The sequence below is a fragment of the Kogia breviceps genome, chromosome 16 (genome assembly GCF_026419965.1).
Source record: "Kogia breviceps isolate mKogBre1 chromosome 16, mKogBre1 haplotype 1, whole genome shotgun sequence".
In the NCBI taxonomy this organism is placed as follows: Eukaryota; Metazoa; Chordata; class Mammalia; order Artiodactyla; family Physeteridae; genus Kogia; species Kogia breviceps.
In genome coordinates, this window is record NC_081325.1 from 71,009,657 (window position 1) to 71,024,764 (window position 15,108).

At 41.8% G+C, this 15,108-nt stretch overlaps 1 protein-coding gene across 1 annotated transcript in view; it reads right to left on the reverse strand.

Moving 5' to 3' along the window:
- The window catches only part of CCDC168 (coiled-coil domain containing 168), a 30,336-nt gene extending 17,972 nt beyond the window's left edge, over positions 1–12,364 (reverse strand). Inside the window, exons 1-4 of the mRNA XM_067016444.1 lie at positions 12,137–12,364; positions 11,982–12,015; positions 11,851–11,884; positions 283–4,617 (exon numbers count right to left, since the gene is read on the reverse strand). Coding sequence (XP_066872545.1) covers positions 283–4,617; positions 11,851–11,884; positions 11,982–12,015; positions 12,137–12,364 — 4,631 coding nt within the window. The remainder of the gene's footprint in view (positions 1–282; positions 4,618–11,850; positions 11,885–11,981; positions 12,016–12,136) is intronic.
- Positions 12,365–15,108: the final 2,744 nt, after the last annotated feature.

Consider the following 15,108-nt stretch of genomic DNA (forward strand, 5'->3'; position numbering starts at 1 on the left):
AGCGTCTGCAAAATCGATGCCTTTTGTTCTCTCACAGTTCCATACCTGTGAGTCACTGTTTTTCGCTTCCTTGCTAATTTTAATATGTTTTTCTTTCTTTTAGATTTAGAAACAAAGGGGTCAACAGAATCAGAAAACTGTGGGAAGGTCGCTTGCAAATTTTCTGGTAACTCTGAATTTTTCCCCACAAAATAAGAATCTAGTACCGTTTTAAGGTTTCCACTGGACGGTAGGCCACACTCCGCTGCAGTGTTCAGAAGTTTATCAAGTGATGAGTTCCCTGCCTTGGGAGCTGGAATCTCCAGACCCGTAGGGGCTGTTATGTCGTCTTCTGGTTTGTTGATCTTCTGGAGTTCCTTAGCTTCTCGAGGACCCATCTGGAGGCCAGTCTGCAAAGCAGTTTGTGTAAAGCATGTTCGGTGCTGTATATCTTGTTCCTGTGTTAAACGGTCCAGCGCTGGGTCTGGTTCAGCAAGGTGGGTCTCTTTCCCTTGATACCCATTGATCCAGAGGTACCGGTTATGCTTCGGAGCAGTTACTAGCAACGTTTTTTGCTCCTCTTCCTCCCCATCTTGTACTTTTTCTTCTCTGTCACAGAATGCACTACTCTTATCCAAGAAGTCAACATACCGTGGTCTCCCCTCACCTGCTAGTCCCTGGAGCTTTACCTGAGCATGGCAGAAGCTGTTTGTCTCTCCTTGTAACCTGCTGTACGCAGGAGAGTAAAAGGTGTTTAGAAATTCATAAACCAGCCCATTAGCTTGGTTGACCTTTTCAAACTTGGCCTTAAAGTCAGATTCCAGTTTCTTTCTATGACCTGTGATATTACATATTTGTGAAATTGATGGCTTCAATGCCTTCATGTGTACAGACTTGGACTTCACTCTACGTTCTAGGTATGAGAATCCTACTCTATTTTTCTTCACTTTAGAATGAGGTAAAACAGGCATGTGGCAATTAAAAGTCTCTGGGAAATTTTCTGGTAAATCTTTGGGTAATTCTGCCTTTGTTTCTGCAAAAGGACAAACCATTTCCCTTGTATCACTTCCATAATCTGGAACATCACTTTCTCTTGTTGTTAAAGGGTCTCCAGTCAGTGATTTTTCTGATGCTGGAGGAGGCATCTCAGAATCTGCAGTGCATCTTAAATCTGTTTGTGTGGTCAGGATTTTCTTCATATTCTCAGCAAGGAATGAATCTGTTATGGCCGAGTAAACAGACTCCATCATAATTTCTGCAAATGTGATTGGTTGTTGCATTACTGTCTTTGTTTTAAGCTCTTTCTCTGGATATGCATCCAATCTGAGGTTCCAGCAGTCCTCAAGGACTGCTTCTGGTGAAGCTTTGTCCCCACTCACTTCATGTTGCAATTTAGCTACTTCTCTTGTGTCTCCAGAGTCACTTCCTTTAGTAATGGTATCTGAATACTTTTCTTCTCTTTCAACTTCTGGTATCTCTTGTTTTAGCTTGGTATGACTGTGATTCTCTGCATTTAATCTGCTGTGTGTTCTAATATGAGGCAAAATAGACACGTGAGGGTCAATAACATCCAGAAACATATCTGCCACAGTTTTATCTTGCAGTGTTTGTTTAATCATGATTTTGAAATCACCTCTCAATCTTCTTCTACGAGGTACTGGTGGTGTCTTTACTTTCATAATTACACAGTTGAGACAGAGTACACTTTTGGTTTCTGGTAACTTTTTTCTGATTCTCTGCCTTTTCACATTTGATAAAGGAAGCATACGCCTATGGAAAGACCCCAGGGCAACTTCAGGTAAACCTCTTTTGAAGTCTTCCTTTTCTTCTGCAGTTGGATCATCCAGGGGCTTTCCGGGGCTTCCACACAATGCAACACCATGTTCTGTTGTTTCAGTTAAAACTGGCAAGCTCTCTGACACTGTGAGAGGATGCACTGGACCTGCAGTTTCCCTGCCTGCCGGTCTGTCTGTGCTTTGCTTCACCTTCTCAACCTGAAATGGATCCACTGTGGGGCATGGGCCAGCCCCCACAGTCGTTTCTGGAGAAAGAGTGTGTGGTTGTACCTCTAGCTCTTCGTTATGAGCTGTTCTACTTTCTGAACAGCTCTGTCCTATTTCAAATCTGACGTACTTGGGCTTCCGCTTTAGTCGTAGACTGAACCTGAAACCTGGTGTCAGCTGCGCATCTGCTTCTTCTAGAGCCTGTCGTTCCTCCTCTCTGTCGTGTTCCTGTGGTTTTTTAAATATACGTCTCTTCTCAATGTACTCGGCACTCCATGGTTTCTTGTCATCTGGTAATCCGTCTTGCTTTACCGCTGAATGACTAAGCGCTATTCTTGATGCATCTGTCTTGGTTTCTAATCCGCTCTGTGTTTCCACGTGAGGCGGTCCAGAAAGGGCAGTGTGAGTAGCGTCGTGAAAGGCATCAGATATCCTTTCATCTTGCCTATTGTTTATGCTGCTCCTAGTGTTGCATTCGAGTTCCTCACCTTCGTTTAGGTCACCATCTTCTGTAACATTAACCATTAATGGTTTCTTTTCCCTCCCAATTACACCTCCTGGACTCTCTTGAATTTCTACACCTGCTGATCGTTCATTGCTTTTATGCTTTTTGGTTCCTAGTGAAATGAGCAAGTTGACATCTGAAGACTCCAGAACAATTTCAAGAAAATCTTCTTTTTCTTGGGTATTTCCCTTTGGAAAGCACCTTTGCATTTCTGACGTACTAGTTGGTAACTTCTCTCCACTTGTAAGTAGAAGATGTGAATTCTCTGTACTTTTTAGGTCCTCCCGTGTTTTCTTTCTTCTGTCCGACTCCATTTTGGGAGAGGAATCAAATTTCTGCAAAGGTGATGATATAGCTTCTTCTAAAGGTGTCTCATGCTTTGCAATATGCAGGTCAGATGTTTTTTCAGTATTTGGGGCACAAAACTCTGCAATATGCGTTTCCTTTGCTTGTAAAATTGGGTCTTTAAGAGACTCTTTATTCTTCCAGTTTGTTTCTATTAATGAAGAACGAGGTGCTTTTTGTGTAGAAGTATTGACCATGAAAGACTCTTCTAGCTGAGGTGGAATTTTTGGTGAAATGTTTTTTAGTTCTTTACTGTCTCTGCCATGATGCTTTTCGTTTTGAGTACTCCCTGAGGTTCCTCTTTTCTCAACAGGCCCTGCATAGTTGACTTTCTCTGCATACAGTGACTTATTTTGCTTCAGCAGAAAATGTCTACATCCTGTTAAACCTGGCATAAATTTCGCTAGTCTTTTCCTGGAATACTTCCTAACATAAGGAGGAACAAGCTTGAAAGCATAAATAAGACACAACGCTATACCTGATATACCTTTTCTTTGATGTAACTCTTTCTTCTTGGTTTTATACCTGTGTCTTAACTTGTTACATTCTGAAGTGTGACATACTGTGATTTGAGATACCCGTGAAGTTGGTGTTTTCTTTGACTTTTGAGGTGGAACTTTGAGACTAAATTTACTTTTACTGTGTAATGTTTTTCTTCTCTCTTTCTGCCTGGTCATGGTAGGTGAAAGAGGCACTGAGCCATATGCAGGATACTGGTTTAAGTTTGAGCTAACAGTTTGTTTCTGGCCCTTTGTCTTTACACTCTTTAGTTGTGGCATCACTTTAGCAACTGAATTTGGGCTTAGAGTTAAAACTAGATGTCTGGCATTATTAAAAATATTATTTTGCCCTGGGATTGAATATTGAATCTTGTTTGAATCTTCAAACCAAACAGAATATTGGGCCTCTTCTGAGTGTTTTGTATCAGACTCTAGGTCCTTGATTGAATCTTGAATCTCAACAGAATGTGGGACTAGGACCAAATGTTGGCTCCTGTCCCTATCCTGGGTCTGGAAGGAGTCTTGTGTGCCGCTGGAAAGTGGTTTCCGCATCAGATCGTGAGGCAGAGCAATGTATCTGGCCTTGATATCAGGCTGGCTGTTGATTGATTCCTGGTTGTTAACACGTTGTTGGGCTTGACCAGTAAATTGGGCTTCAGAAAAATCTTGATTTGGAAGAGCGCTTTGTCCCGGAAAAGAACCTTGTGCTTCGGCAGAAATGTCCATTCTAACAGAATGCTGATCCTGAATCAAGGGCTCTTGAGACCTTGAGTACAGACAGGTAGTTTTACTCTCTAAAGTCGTTTTGGATTTTAAAGGAATTTGATTTCTCACATTTTCTTCCAGAAGTCTAACTTGGTCTCTCGAAAGAAATAAATGGGCAGGAGGGCATGGTGCCACATCTAGATCTTCACTTTCTATAATGATTCTAGAAATTCTTGAAACGTTGAAGTCAGAAGAAAACATCAAATTTTTATTTTCGTTGGCTTTCATTATGGAAAATAATTTCTTAGATGAAAACTGTATTGTTTCATGTTCGTTTTCAGGATACCCTCTGCACCTTGGAAAAATTTCCTGTACTTCTGAATGGAACAGTGACAAAGACGAGCTCGTACCATCTGAAGATGGCTCACGACTTCCACTAAAGTGACTTACGCGATATTTACTTTCACTGGTACTTGCCTGTGTTGGTTCATCTGGCAGTGAAACTCTGTCTCCAAAGTCACCTTCATTTCCTTCAGACGTAAGTGATGAAGTAACTGTTCTTTCTGAAAAGTCATCAACTCTGAATATAAGAAAACAGTGTGTAAATCAATTGTCACTGAGGACCTCTTTCCTACAGGAACTCTCTTCTAGATTTAAGGAAACCCAATAGAGTATATAAAAACATAGCTCAACATAGAGATAAATTGGAAAGTCATTGTCCACGTTACAAAATAATTCATTACCTAGTGTCATTCATTTAATAAATCAATCCACTGACAAAGTGAAGTAAATTATTTTCATATCTAGGAGAATGAGGGATTTTTCCTCAAAAACCTGTCCGAAAGTCTATTTTTTTTTTTTTTTTTTTTTTTTTTTTTTTTTATGCAGGCCTCTCACTGTTGCGGCCTCTCCCGTTGCGGAGCACAGGCTCCGGACGCGCAGGCCCAGCGGCCATGGCTCACGGGCCCAGCCGCTCCGCGGCACGTGGGATCCTCCCGGACCAGGGCACGAACCCGTGTCTCCTGCATCGGCAGGCGGACTCTCAACCACTGCGCCACCAGGGAAGCCCCGAAAGTCTATTTTTGACTGTCTATTTTGATAGTCAAAGTTGCAGGTTAAGATTATATCCTTTTAAAAGGAATATCAGTTTGTTTCTGTTCTCTGTATGAAAGTTTTGACAAGAGTAAAAATATCCTTATGGAACTTTAAGAGGTACCACGGAAGAATGTCCAGTACCATGAACTATAGCTTTCTGTAACTAAGTCCAGATTATTTTAGCAGCTGTTTGTTTTTGATCAGGAGAAAAGCCTACATTTTAGGGTAGTGCTTCTCAACATACTTTTGGGTTGAAATAATGATCATGGATGTGGACTCGCCAATATCCTTTCTACCTCAGATGATTAGGCTTGGTCTAACAATGCTCAGACCAGCAGCCTCAGGGTCACTTGGGAAATGATCAGAAATGCAAAATCTGGGGCCGCACCCTAGACCTTCTGAATCAGACACCTGGGGGTGGGGCCCAGAAATCTGAGTTTTAACAAGCTCTCCAGGTGATTCTGATGCACCTTAAGTTTTGTTTAATGGTAAGGCAGCCTAAAGTCATCAACTGAAACTCATATAAGCTAAGTCAGAAATTCTGGTAGCTTTGTTCAGGGAACACAGATTATCTTGTACTTTACTGGAAGAATGACCCTACTTTTAAATCATGCTTTATCATAAACAATGAAGATAATATATGAAATCATCAAAATATACCCCCATCACAAAAATCATTTTTTCTAAATGCTTTTTTTTTGTGTGTGTGTGTGTGTGATACGCGGGCCTCTCACTGTTGTGGCCTCTCCCGTTGCGGGGCACAGGCTCCGGACGCACAGGCCCAGCGGCCATGGCTTATCTGCTCTGTGGCACGTGGGATCCTCCCGGACCGGGGCACAAACCCACGTCCCCTGCATCGAGAGGCGGACTCACAACCAGTGCGCCACCAGGGAAGCCCTCTAAATGCTTTTTTATACAGGAAAATCTCACTGATTTGGACTCTGCTAATTAGAATTTGGAGTAGTTTTAGGCTAAACTACTGATTGCCTTTTTTCATAGAGAACACAAAATTATTAGGTGAATATTTAAAGTATGTTAAATACTTTTTCCACTTCTCTCAACTGTGAAGAGAATTTATTAACATCTAATATACAGGCTGTATACACATCTTTGTTACCAACTGTGATGGTTAATTTCATGTGTCAACTTGACTGGGCTGAGGGATGCCCAGAAAGCCAGTAAAACACTCTTTCTGAGCGTCTGTGAGGATGTTTCCGGAGGAGATTAGCGTTTGAATCAGTAGACTGAGTAAAGAAGATATGCCCTCACCAACGGGGTGGGCGTCATCCAGTCCATTAAGGGCCTGAATAGAACAGAAAGGCGGAGGAAGAGCAAACTCTCCCTCTCTCTCCTTGAGACGGGACGTCCATCTTCTCCTGCCCTCGGACATCAGAGCCCCTGGTTCTTGGGCCTTTGGACTCTGAGACTTACACCAGCGCTGCACACACCCTCCCCGCAGGGCTTCTGCCTCGGACTCAATTGTGTCACTTGCTTTCCTGGTTCTCCAGCTTTCAGAAGGCACATCATGGGACTTCTCAGCCTCCATAACCATGTGGCCCAATTCCTATAAATCTCCTTTTATATCTATCTATCTGTCTATCTGTTAATCTCTCTTCCATTGGTTCTATTTCTCTGGAGAACCCTGACTAATACGCCTACCCACTGTCTTTGGTATCATGTCACCTTTGGTAACACCGTTTGTCCTTACTACTGGAGCAAAATTGGGAGTTGCAGTAATGATCATGGATGTGGACTCTTCAACATTTATTCTACCCCAAATGATTAGGCTAAATCTAACATGGTAATTAGATTAGGAATGGGCATGAACTAATCCCAGCATAAGACAAAGATTTTTAACAACTTCTGGGAAAAGTTGCCTTGTTCCCAGGAAAGACAGAGGTAAAAATGGCCTCTTACTTCCTCTGGATATTGCTGGTCTGATTTTGAAACTCTTGTGGCCATCTTTCTGTTCACCTTAAGGTAAAACCAACATGAGGAAAGGCAGAGAGAGAGTTACAGGACCTTAATGAAGTTGTTAAGCCACTGTATCAACCAATTTTGAAGCAAATCCTACCTCAGGATTTCCTATTATATGATTATCACAAATTCTCTTCTCGGTATGCCAGTTTGAATCGTGGTTTTCTGTTACTTGAGAATTAAAATATTCTAACGGATACAGGCAGGATGCATAAGCATTCTAGGGAATCCAGGTGACCCTAACAAGTTATAGCAGTGTCCAGACATAATTAGGATAAAATTTCCTCAGGGCAGGAGTATTATTCACTTAGGAAAGTGAACAGTGAAAATATGAGACATATACAGAATTCGTTTTTTGCACATTTCAGGGAAAATATAGAAAAAAGCTGAAATGCAAGACCAATATTTCAACAATTTAATATTCTGATTTTAAACATAATAACACAATGCTAGCTGTATGTTGAACCAAGCTTGCATTCTTGAAGATAATCCCACTTGGTCAGAGTATATAGGCCTTTTAATATGCTGCTGCACTTGGTTTGCTGGTATTTTGTTGAGGGTTCTACATCTATATTCATAAGGGATATTGGTCTGATACCTAACTTGTATACCTTATATAACTATTTGTCTTTCCTGCTCTGGAGAGCTTCCAGACCACATATTCTCCCGGGTATCCTTCTAACCCACTGGAAGATCTCTGTCAGTCTTCTTTGCTGGTTCCTCCTCTTCTTCCTGCCCTCTTTGAAGCACCCCAGGGCTCAGCCCCTGCTCCTCTTATCTTCTCACAGTCCCTTTGTAATCTCACCCTCTCTGTGGCTTTTAATACTGCCTATGTGCCCAGAACCCCCAAACTCACTGTCTCTACCAGACATCTCTCCCAGACTACTTACCATCTCTATTGGATGCCCAATCAATCTAAGACTCAACAGTTGCAAAACAAAATTCCTCACCTCCCCATCAAGACCTGCTCCACCCACAGCTTTCATCATCTCAGTTGATGACAACTGCACCTTGCCTACTTGCTCAGGTAAAAATCCTGGAGTCATCTTTGCCTCCTTTCTCTCACATCCACACACCCCATTGATTCTACTTTTCGAAGTATATCCTAACCACTTCTTACCACCCCCACTGCTACCACCCTGGTTTAAGTTACCTTTATCTCTCACTTGGATTACTGGCAAAAGCCTGCTGTCTGCTTAGACCCTTGACCCAGTGTAGTCTACTCTCAACACTGCAGGCAGAATAATCCTTTAAAAATATAAGACAGGGCTTCCCTGGTGGCGCAGTGGTTGAGAGTCCGCCTGCCGACGCAGGGGACGCGGGTTCGTGCCCCGGTCCGGGAGGATCCCACGTGCCGCGGAGCGGCTGGGCCCGTGAGCCGTGGCCGCTGGGCCTGTGCGTCCGGAGCCTGTGCTCCGCAACGGGAGAGGCCACAACAAGTGAGAGGCCCGCGTACCAAAAAAAAAGACAGAACATATTCTCCAGCATAAAACTCTACAATGATCACCTGTTGTCACTCAGAGTAAAAGCCACTGTCTTTACGATGGCCTGCAGGGTCCAACCATGATCTGGTCACCTACTCTCTAACCTCTCTGATACTCTTCTACCATTTCTGTTTGGTTAACTCCCCATCCTTTCAAGGCTTTAGTCAAATCCCCCCACATATATTGCACTTACCTCTCTTCTTCTACTTCTGGCACCCTGATTCCTCTTAACCCTACACCGTCTTTTGTTTTACCATATCACATATAATTATCACCACCTTCCATATAATTTATTTATCATGTTGTCATTTACTATCAGACTCCCCTCTGTCTAAAACGTAAGGTGGGAAGCAATGTCTGTTTTGTTCACCGCTGTATCTCAAGGGCCTGCAGCACATTGTGGGCCCTCAGTAATATTTGCTAAGTGGCCATATTCACCTCTAGCTTTCTGATGGCTAACGCTTGTCCACAGCAAGCTGATCCAGACATGCAACCCAACCCGTTCTTCAGGTTCAGTGAAGGGGGAAAAATACACATACACAAACCACCCATACGTGTGGCTATAACTTTAACGAAAAGCTAGAGGCAGATATAGAAGGCAGTTAACCACAGCAATACAAACAACTCCCACTTAACCGTTAGGCATGTCTGTCTATTTTTTAAATGTCCTTTGGCCTCTCCCCACCGGGGAATCTCAACGGGCCTTTGCTAATTTAAAAAGAACTCCCCATATTCCTAGGAAGAGACTGACAGCTCTATAGCCATGGCAACAAATAAGTACTACAAGTGGTTGTAAATCAGTTAAATCAATGGCATAGAGTCATAGCATAATCCTAGAGTCATAGGAACAAACACCAAATCTGCTTTTAAACAATTTTGTCCATCAATGGTAACTCGCTTCAGGAAATACACTTCTGAAACCAACGAGTGACAGCTTTAATCTTTGAAACTCAGGCAATTGATGGCAGAGTTTTCCAGGAACACAGGTCTGAGGCTGAGGTCAACCCTGAAACAAACCATTTCCCAGAACTCAATGGATATAAGATCAGCAGTTTGCATTGCTCACTGAGACTGTGCCTGGCCAGCACAGCTCTCCCTGACTCCAGATACTGAGTGGTGGGCTCGTCCTTTGACCTTTGACATCCCTTGTGCCATTCAGTCCGGAGCCTCACACCGCTTCCCCTGACCCTCCCTCCTCTCTGCCCACCCCTCCCCTTTCTCTTCCCTCTCATCTCATAAGCAAGACAAAACCCACTCAGTCTCTGAGGCCGTGCAACGTTAACCATTTTTATGCTTGAGGTTCTACCAATATGTAAGCCCTTTTATCTCAAAATAATTTAAGATGCTCTGCCAAATATAATTCTACCCCAAAAAGGAATTCTGGTGCCACGGTAAAATATTTTTGCTTTGTTACACATATCATTTTAACGAATCTTCATGACATTCCTAAGAGGTAATTCTTCTAACTGCTATTTTGAAAGTAAGGAAAAGGAGTGAGTTTCAGTCATTTGCCCAAGGCCATGCCATCATTTAGAGACAGAACTATGACCTACACCTAGACCTCTGGAATTCAACATGTGTTTTTTCACTACAATGTACTGCCACCATGGAAGCCATATCTCTTTCCTAACCCTTTTCCCTCAACACCATCGCCCGCAATCTCTTCTTCTCAATTACTTTTCCCTAAAGCCTACTGAAAGTACTTAATTCCGCCTAAGCAGGAATGAAATAATGGCACAGGGGGATGGGGAAACCCTCAGATTATCTTGATCCTGGTGCTAAAAATCCTTTTCTCCCCACTTCCTCTCGTGGCTTCCTCTCGTCTGTCAATCCTCTGGCTTTTAGTTACATGAGAGTCTTCAATCACAGTGCACACCTAAGCCCTGTACACCTCAAACACCGACTCCTGGTCTGTGCAGTTGACCTCTGGGTGATCGTTTATGGTGGATGCACTTCTGAGGTGCCCTGGTTTGCTCCGGCATTCCTGTTCCCAACCACCCCTGACTGGGATTCCACCTCCCGTACTTCCAGATACTGTTACTGCTTCTCAGGACGCCCACGTTGTAACTAGAGTTGCTAGTACTCAGTATAAAAATAGAGCAACCAGGTTAAATGAATAAAGCCCCTTTACACCTGACAACTGAAAGAAATTAATCTTCAGATGCATACTCCACACAGCTGTAGCTACTAGTGATCTAGCTGAAACTCAAAACTGTGGCACTCCTGTGCTTAACCACCTTCAGTGGTTACCCACTATCAGCATAAACTCCAGGCTCTTAACAGGGTATAGCAAGTCCCCCACGATCAGACTCCTGCATATGTTTTCACCTTCATCTCCCACGACTCCCTGACTCGTCCTTAGCATTCTAGCAACTCTGAAATCATCATAATTTATTGCACATACCCTGTTCCTTATTTCCTTGCCTCTGCTCATGGCTTATAATTGCCTTTCTTATCCTCCTAACCCACTGTCTTTTTCTAATTTTCACTTATCCTTTAAAATTCAGCTCCAGTGTAACCTTCTGCCAACCCAACACCCCTGTGCTGGCTTAGGTACCTCCTAGATGTTCTCATTGTACTCCTATCACTGTGTTACCGTACTGCAAGCAATCTATATCTGTGTCTCCTCCACAAGAGTATAAGCTTCCGTAGAACAGCTACCATCTTATTAATTGTATCCCAGTATAAAACCCAATGTCAACTGTATAGGAGTATCTAATGATTGCTGAACGGACTTTGATGAAAACAAAATAAGATATTGATAGCAACAAGAGTCGTGATGTCTGTATTTAATCTCTAGCACTCAGGCACCCTTAGGATTCTGGTGATATCAACTCATTTCATGTCACTCTTGCAGCACTTAGCTCAGGATCTGCTCCGTTCACAGTAGGTGCTAAATGAATATTTTTCAACTCTGAATTTTCAGAACTGGTGATTATTACTTCTTCATGTGTATTGGAGAGAGAGGATGGGGTAGGGAAGCAAGCCACTTAACCTCTCTAAGCTTTATTTTCCTCATTTGTAAAAATGGTAATGAGTCTACCTGCCTTAAAGGATAATTTCAACAATACATAAAAAGCCATTTAACATAGCTTGGAACAGAGCAACCATTTAAAAAATCAGAGTTCGACTGAATTATGATGTTGAACAGCTGTCATCCTCTGTACAAATGGGAAAACCCTTTTCTGTAATTCAGATGTAATTTTGAGTAGAACAAAACCAACCTGTTTCATCTAATTTCAAAATACATCACTTACCTTTCTTCTGAAGATGAATGAATTGACCAGTTATCTAGAGATAAATGGGAATAAAAAATGTCAGAGCACCAAAAGGAGAAGCTCAGGCTGAACTAGTTTTATATTAAAATATTAAATTGTAGGATACTTACCAAATTTCATGCTTTTAAGGCATCTGTCTTCTTTCTGTTTCAAGGGAGACAATAAAATATTAGAATAATCCAAATATCAAACTTCCACAATTTTATGTTATTCTTATGTGTTACTTGAAAAATCGGGGAAAAGGAAATCAAGCCTTTGTTCTTACCTTGTGGGCATCTGTATTATCCTTTTCTGAAGGAAGTGCAGGCTTCTTCTGAAAGGCTGTACAAATCTTTATGAGTATCATCGCAAAGATAATTCCCAGAAAAATTATAAATAAGGTTGTCATCCAGTTATTTTTAGAAGTCCAGGACTCTAGAAGTTCCCATAATGTCAAAAATATATTATTTTCCAGTCCACCCACTTTTTTAAAAAAATTAAATTGCTTTGACATTTTTATGTTATTTATATGTGAAATAGATGGATGTCTTCATTCCAAAGTCCTCGATTCTGGATGCCCCAAAACCCAAAAAGGCGGTATGCCCATCTCATAACCACATGTAATGCTCTGCCAGAAAAAAAATGTCCAGTGCTGCCCAGTGCTTTGTCAAGTGCAGCAGTGATTGCTCTGGGTCTAAGAAAAGTGAGGTACGTGTCATAGTGGGTATTTAACTGAGCTCATATCAACTTGATTTTTTAGTAAAAGAGAACACCTCATTTTATATTTCTTTTTGTTAGGGGGGTCTGTCAGCCGTGTTCCTCTTCGACAATCTACTGTGATGCTGAAAACCCAAGTTAGATTCTGGTAGATTTTGGAATGGTCTCCTGGTGAATTTCCTCTTCACCCTGTTTCTGGTGATTCCAAGGAGCAGCTACTTGTGACGCTTGCTGATGTCAGAATTAGGGTGGGTCAGAGCCAGATCTAAGTACTGCTTGCCTTCCCTCAAGGTCTAGAGAGTAGTTTAGTCACAAGTATACAAAAAAGTCTGGACTATTAATGAAAAAATACTACCTTGGATTTAGAGCACTTTCCCTTTGAAGACGTAATGAATTAATCCTTCCTTTGTCTTCACTTATTCAAGGTCGGTTGAGGAAAGAAGTATAATTCTTTACACCAGAGTTAACTGTTCAGGCCTCTTCTGTCACATAACTTTAACTGAGTGCAAGAAAGATTTATTGAGCTCTTACTTCCCTTGAGTATTAGAGATAATGAGATAGATCAATGACGCATCCTAGGAGTTTACACTCTCCCAGTCTACTGGACCATAGCCGACAGGTATTTATGACCTTAATTTAGTTTAACTGTGATTATGGGATTTGTCTTTGCAAAGTATAGCTCTCCGGAATGCACGGTAGGCATTCCTTAGTTCTAGAAGAAACTTCAATTCCTCTGGATTTTTCTAGGGTAAGGTCCACACTCCTCTCTGACTCCCCATCCATATACATGATCAGGGTGACTTTATTCTGCTGGGGTTTTTTATAATATTTAATGCAGCTGGCAAAATACTCAATTTCTCTTGCCTGATGGCAGACATTCTCTAATTCGTTTAATGTTAACTATCTTAAAGGCGGTTGAGTGTTTTAACATTAAGGAACCCTCTAGTTCCTTAGATCTTTTAGGGCTTTATGACACTGAATCCCTAATTAGGATATAACGAATAGCTCTAATAAGAACTGAAAAGGAACTTCTGTGTACCACTCCTGCTGATGCTTAAGTCTTCAGAGAGGTAAAGAAGAGTATCCCCATCCCCTCCAGGGCTTTGTCATGTTTGTTATTTAAGTAATTGACTACTAATAAAAGTACAATTACCTATTTTTCAGCATAGACACTTATGTCCTTTGCACTAGAAACCTCTTCTTATGTCAATCTCAAGTGAGCAGCAAAAAAAAGTAAATGCTATGTTTATTTTTAAAAGTCATGAAGACAATAAAAAATAACAGCAGAGAAATCCCATTACTAACAGTAATACAGATACTGAAGGAAAACACCCAGAAAAAAATTCTATTTAAGTTAAAAAATATATATCTACCAATGCCACACTCTGAACTATTTGGACATTGTGAACTAGGTTTTTGTTGTTTACATGTAAAGAGAAAGTCCCAGTAATAAGTGTATAAAATAGCAATATAAAACCAAGGATATTAATATCTTAGTTCAATACAAGGATTTATTGAATAATGAATAAGGCACTGAGCAAGTAACACCAAGTGCTTTATGGATACAAAGATGAGTAAAACCACTCCCTGACCCGAAGCAGTATGTAATTAGTTGTATAGAGCAAATGTGTCAATAACCTCTGAAAAGGCAGAGTGTGAATAGCAACAGAGAAGATATTATGTGGCTTTGAAGGAGAGATGGCTGGGGTAATTCAAGAAAAGCTGTGAAGTGGGAAAGAGAATTTAAGGGCCTTGAAGGATGAGTATGATTTGGTAACAAAGACTAACAAGGAAAAAAGTTTCAGGAAGAGAAGACAGAAAGACTTGTTCATAAACTTTGTGTATCCAGGTTAGCTGGAGTACTGGGTACAGATTCAGAGTATGGGGGAGAGAAAATAAGGTTAAAATGTTGATAGGGCCTTATCGTGGAGAGCCTTGAACTAAGGTCTTCAATCTTAATAGTCACCCTTGGAGAGCCACCAACAGGTTTTTGTTTGTTTGTTTTTTTTTTTTTTTTTGCGGTACGCGGGCCTCTCACCGCCGTGGCCTCTCCCGTCGCGGAGCACAGGCTCTGGACGCGCAGGCTCAGCGGCCATGGCTCACGGGCCCAGATCTTCCCGGATCGGGACACGAACCCATGTCCCCTGCATCGGCAGGCGGGCTCTCAACCACAGCGCCACCAGGGAAGCCCCCACCAACAGTTTTGGAGTTAGAGGTGTCAAATGGTTTATTGAACCAAGGAGACAATAAAATAGTAAAATGAATTAGGCTACTGTAATTCATTTTATAGTACGGGGACAGAATCAGACTTTGATACCGAAAACACAGGATTTGGCAACTAAAAGGAAGCAGACAGATTCAGAAGTGGTGTAGAAAAGCTAATGGTGAAGGAGAAAGGATTTAAAGATAATCCCAAAGCTGGTTTGTCAAGGACTAGCTAGCCGCCTCAACCTAGGCATTACTGACATTTTGGACCGGGTGCATCTTCGTAACGGCTGCTTGTCCTGTACACGGCAGGATTTTAGCAGAATGCCTTTCTCT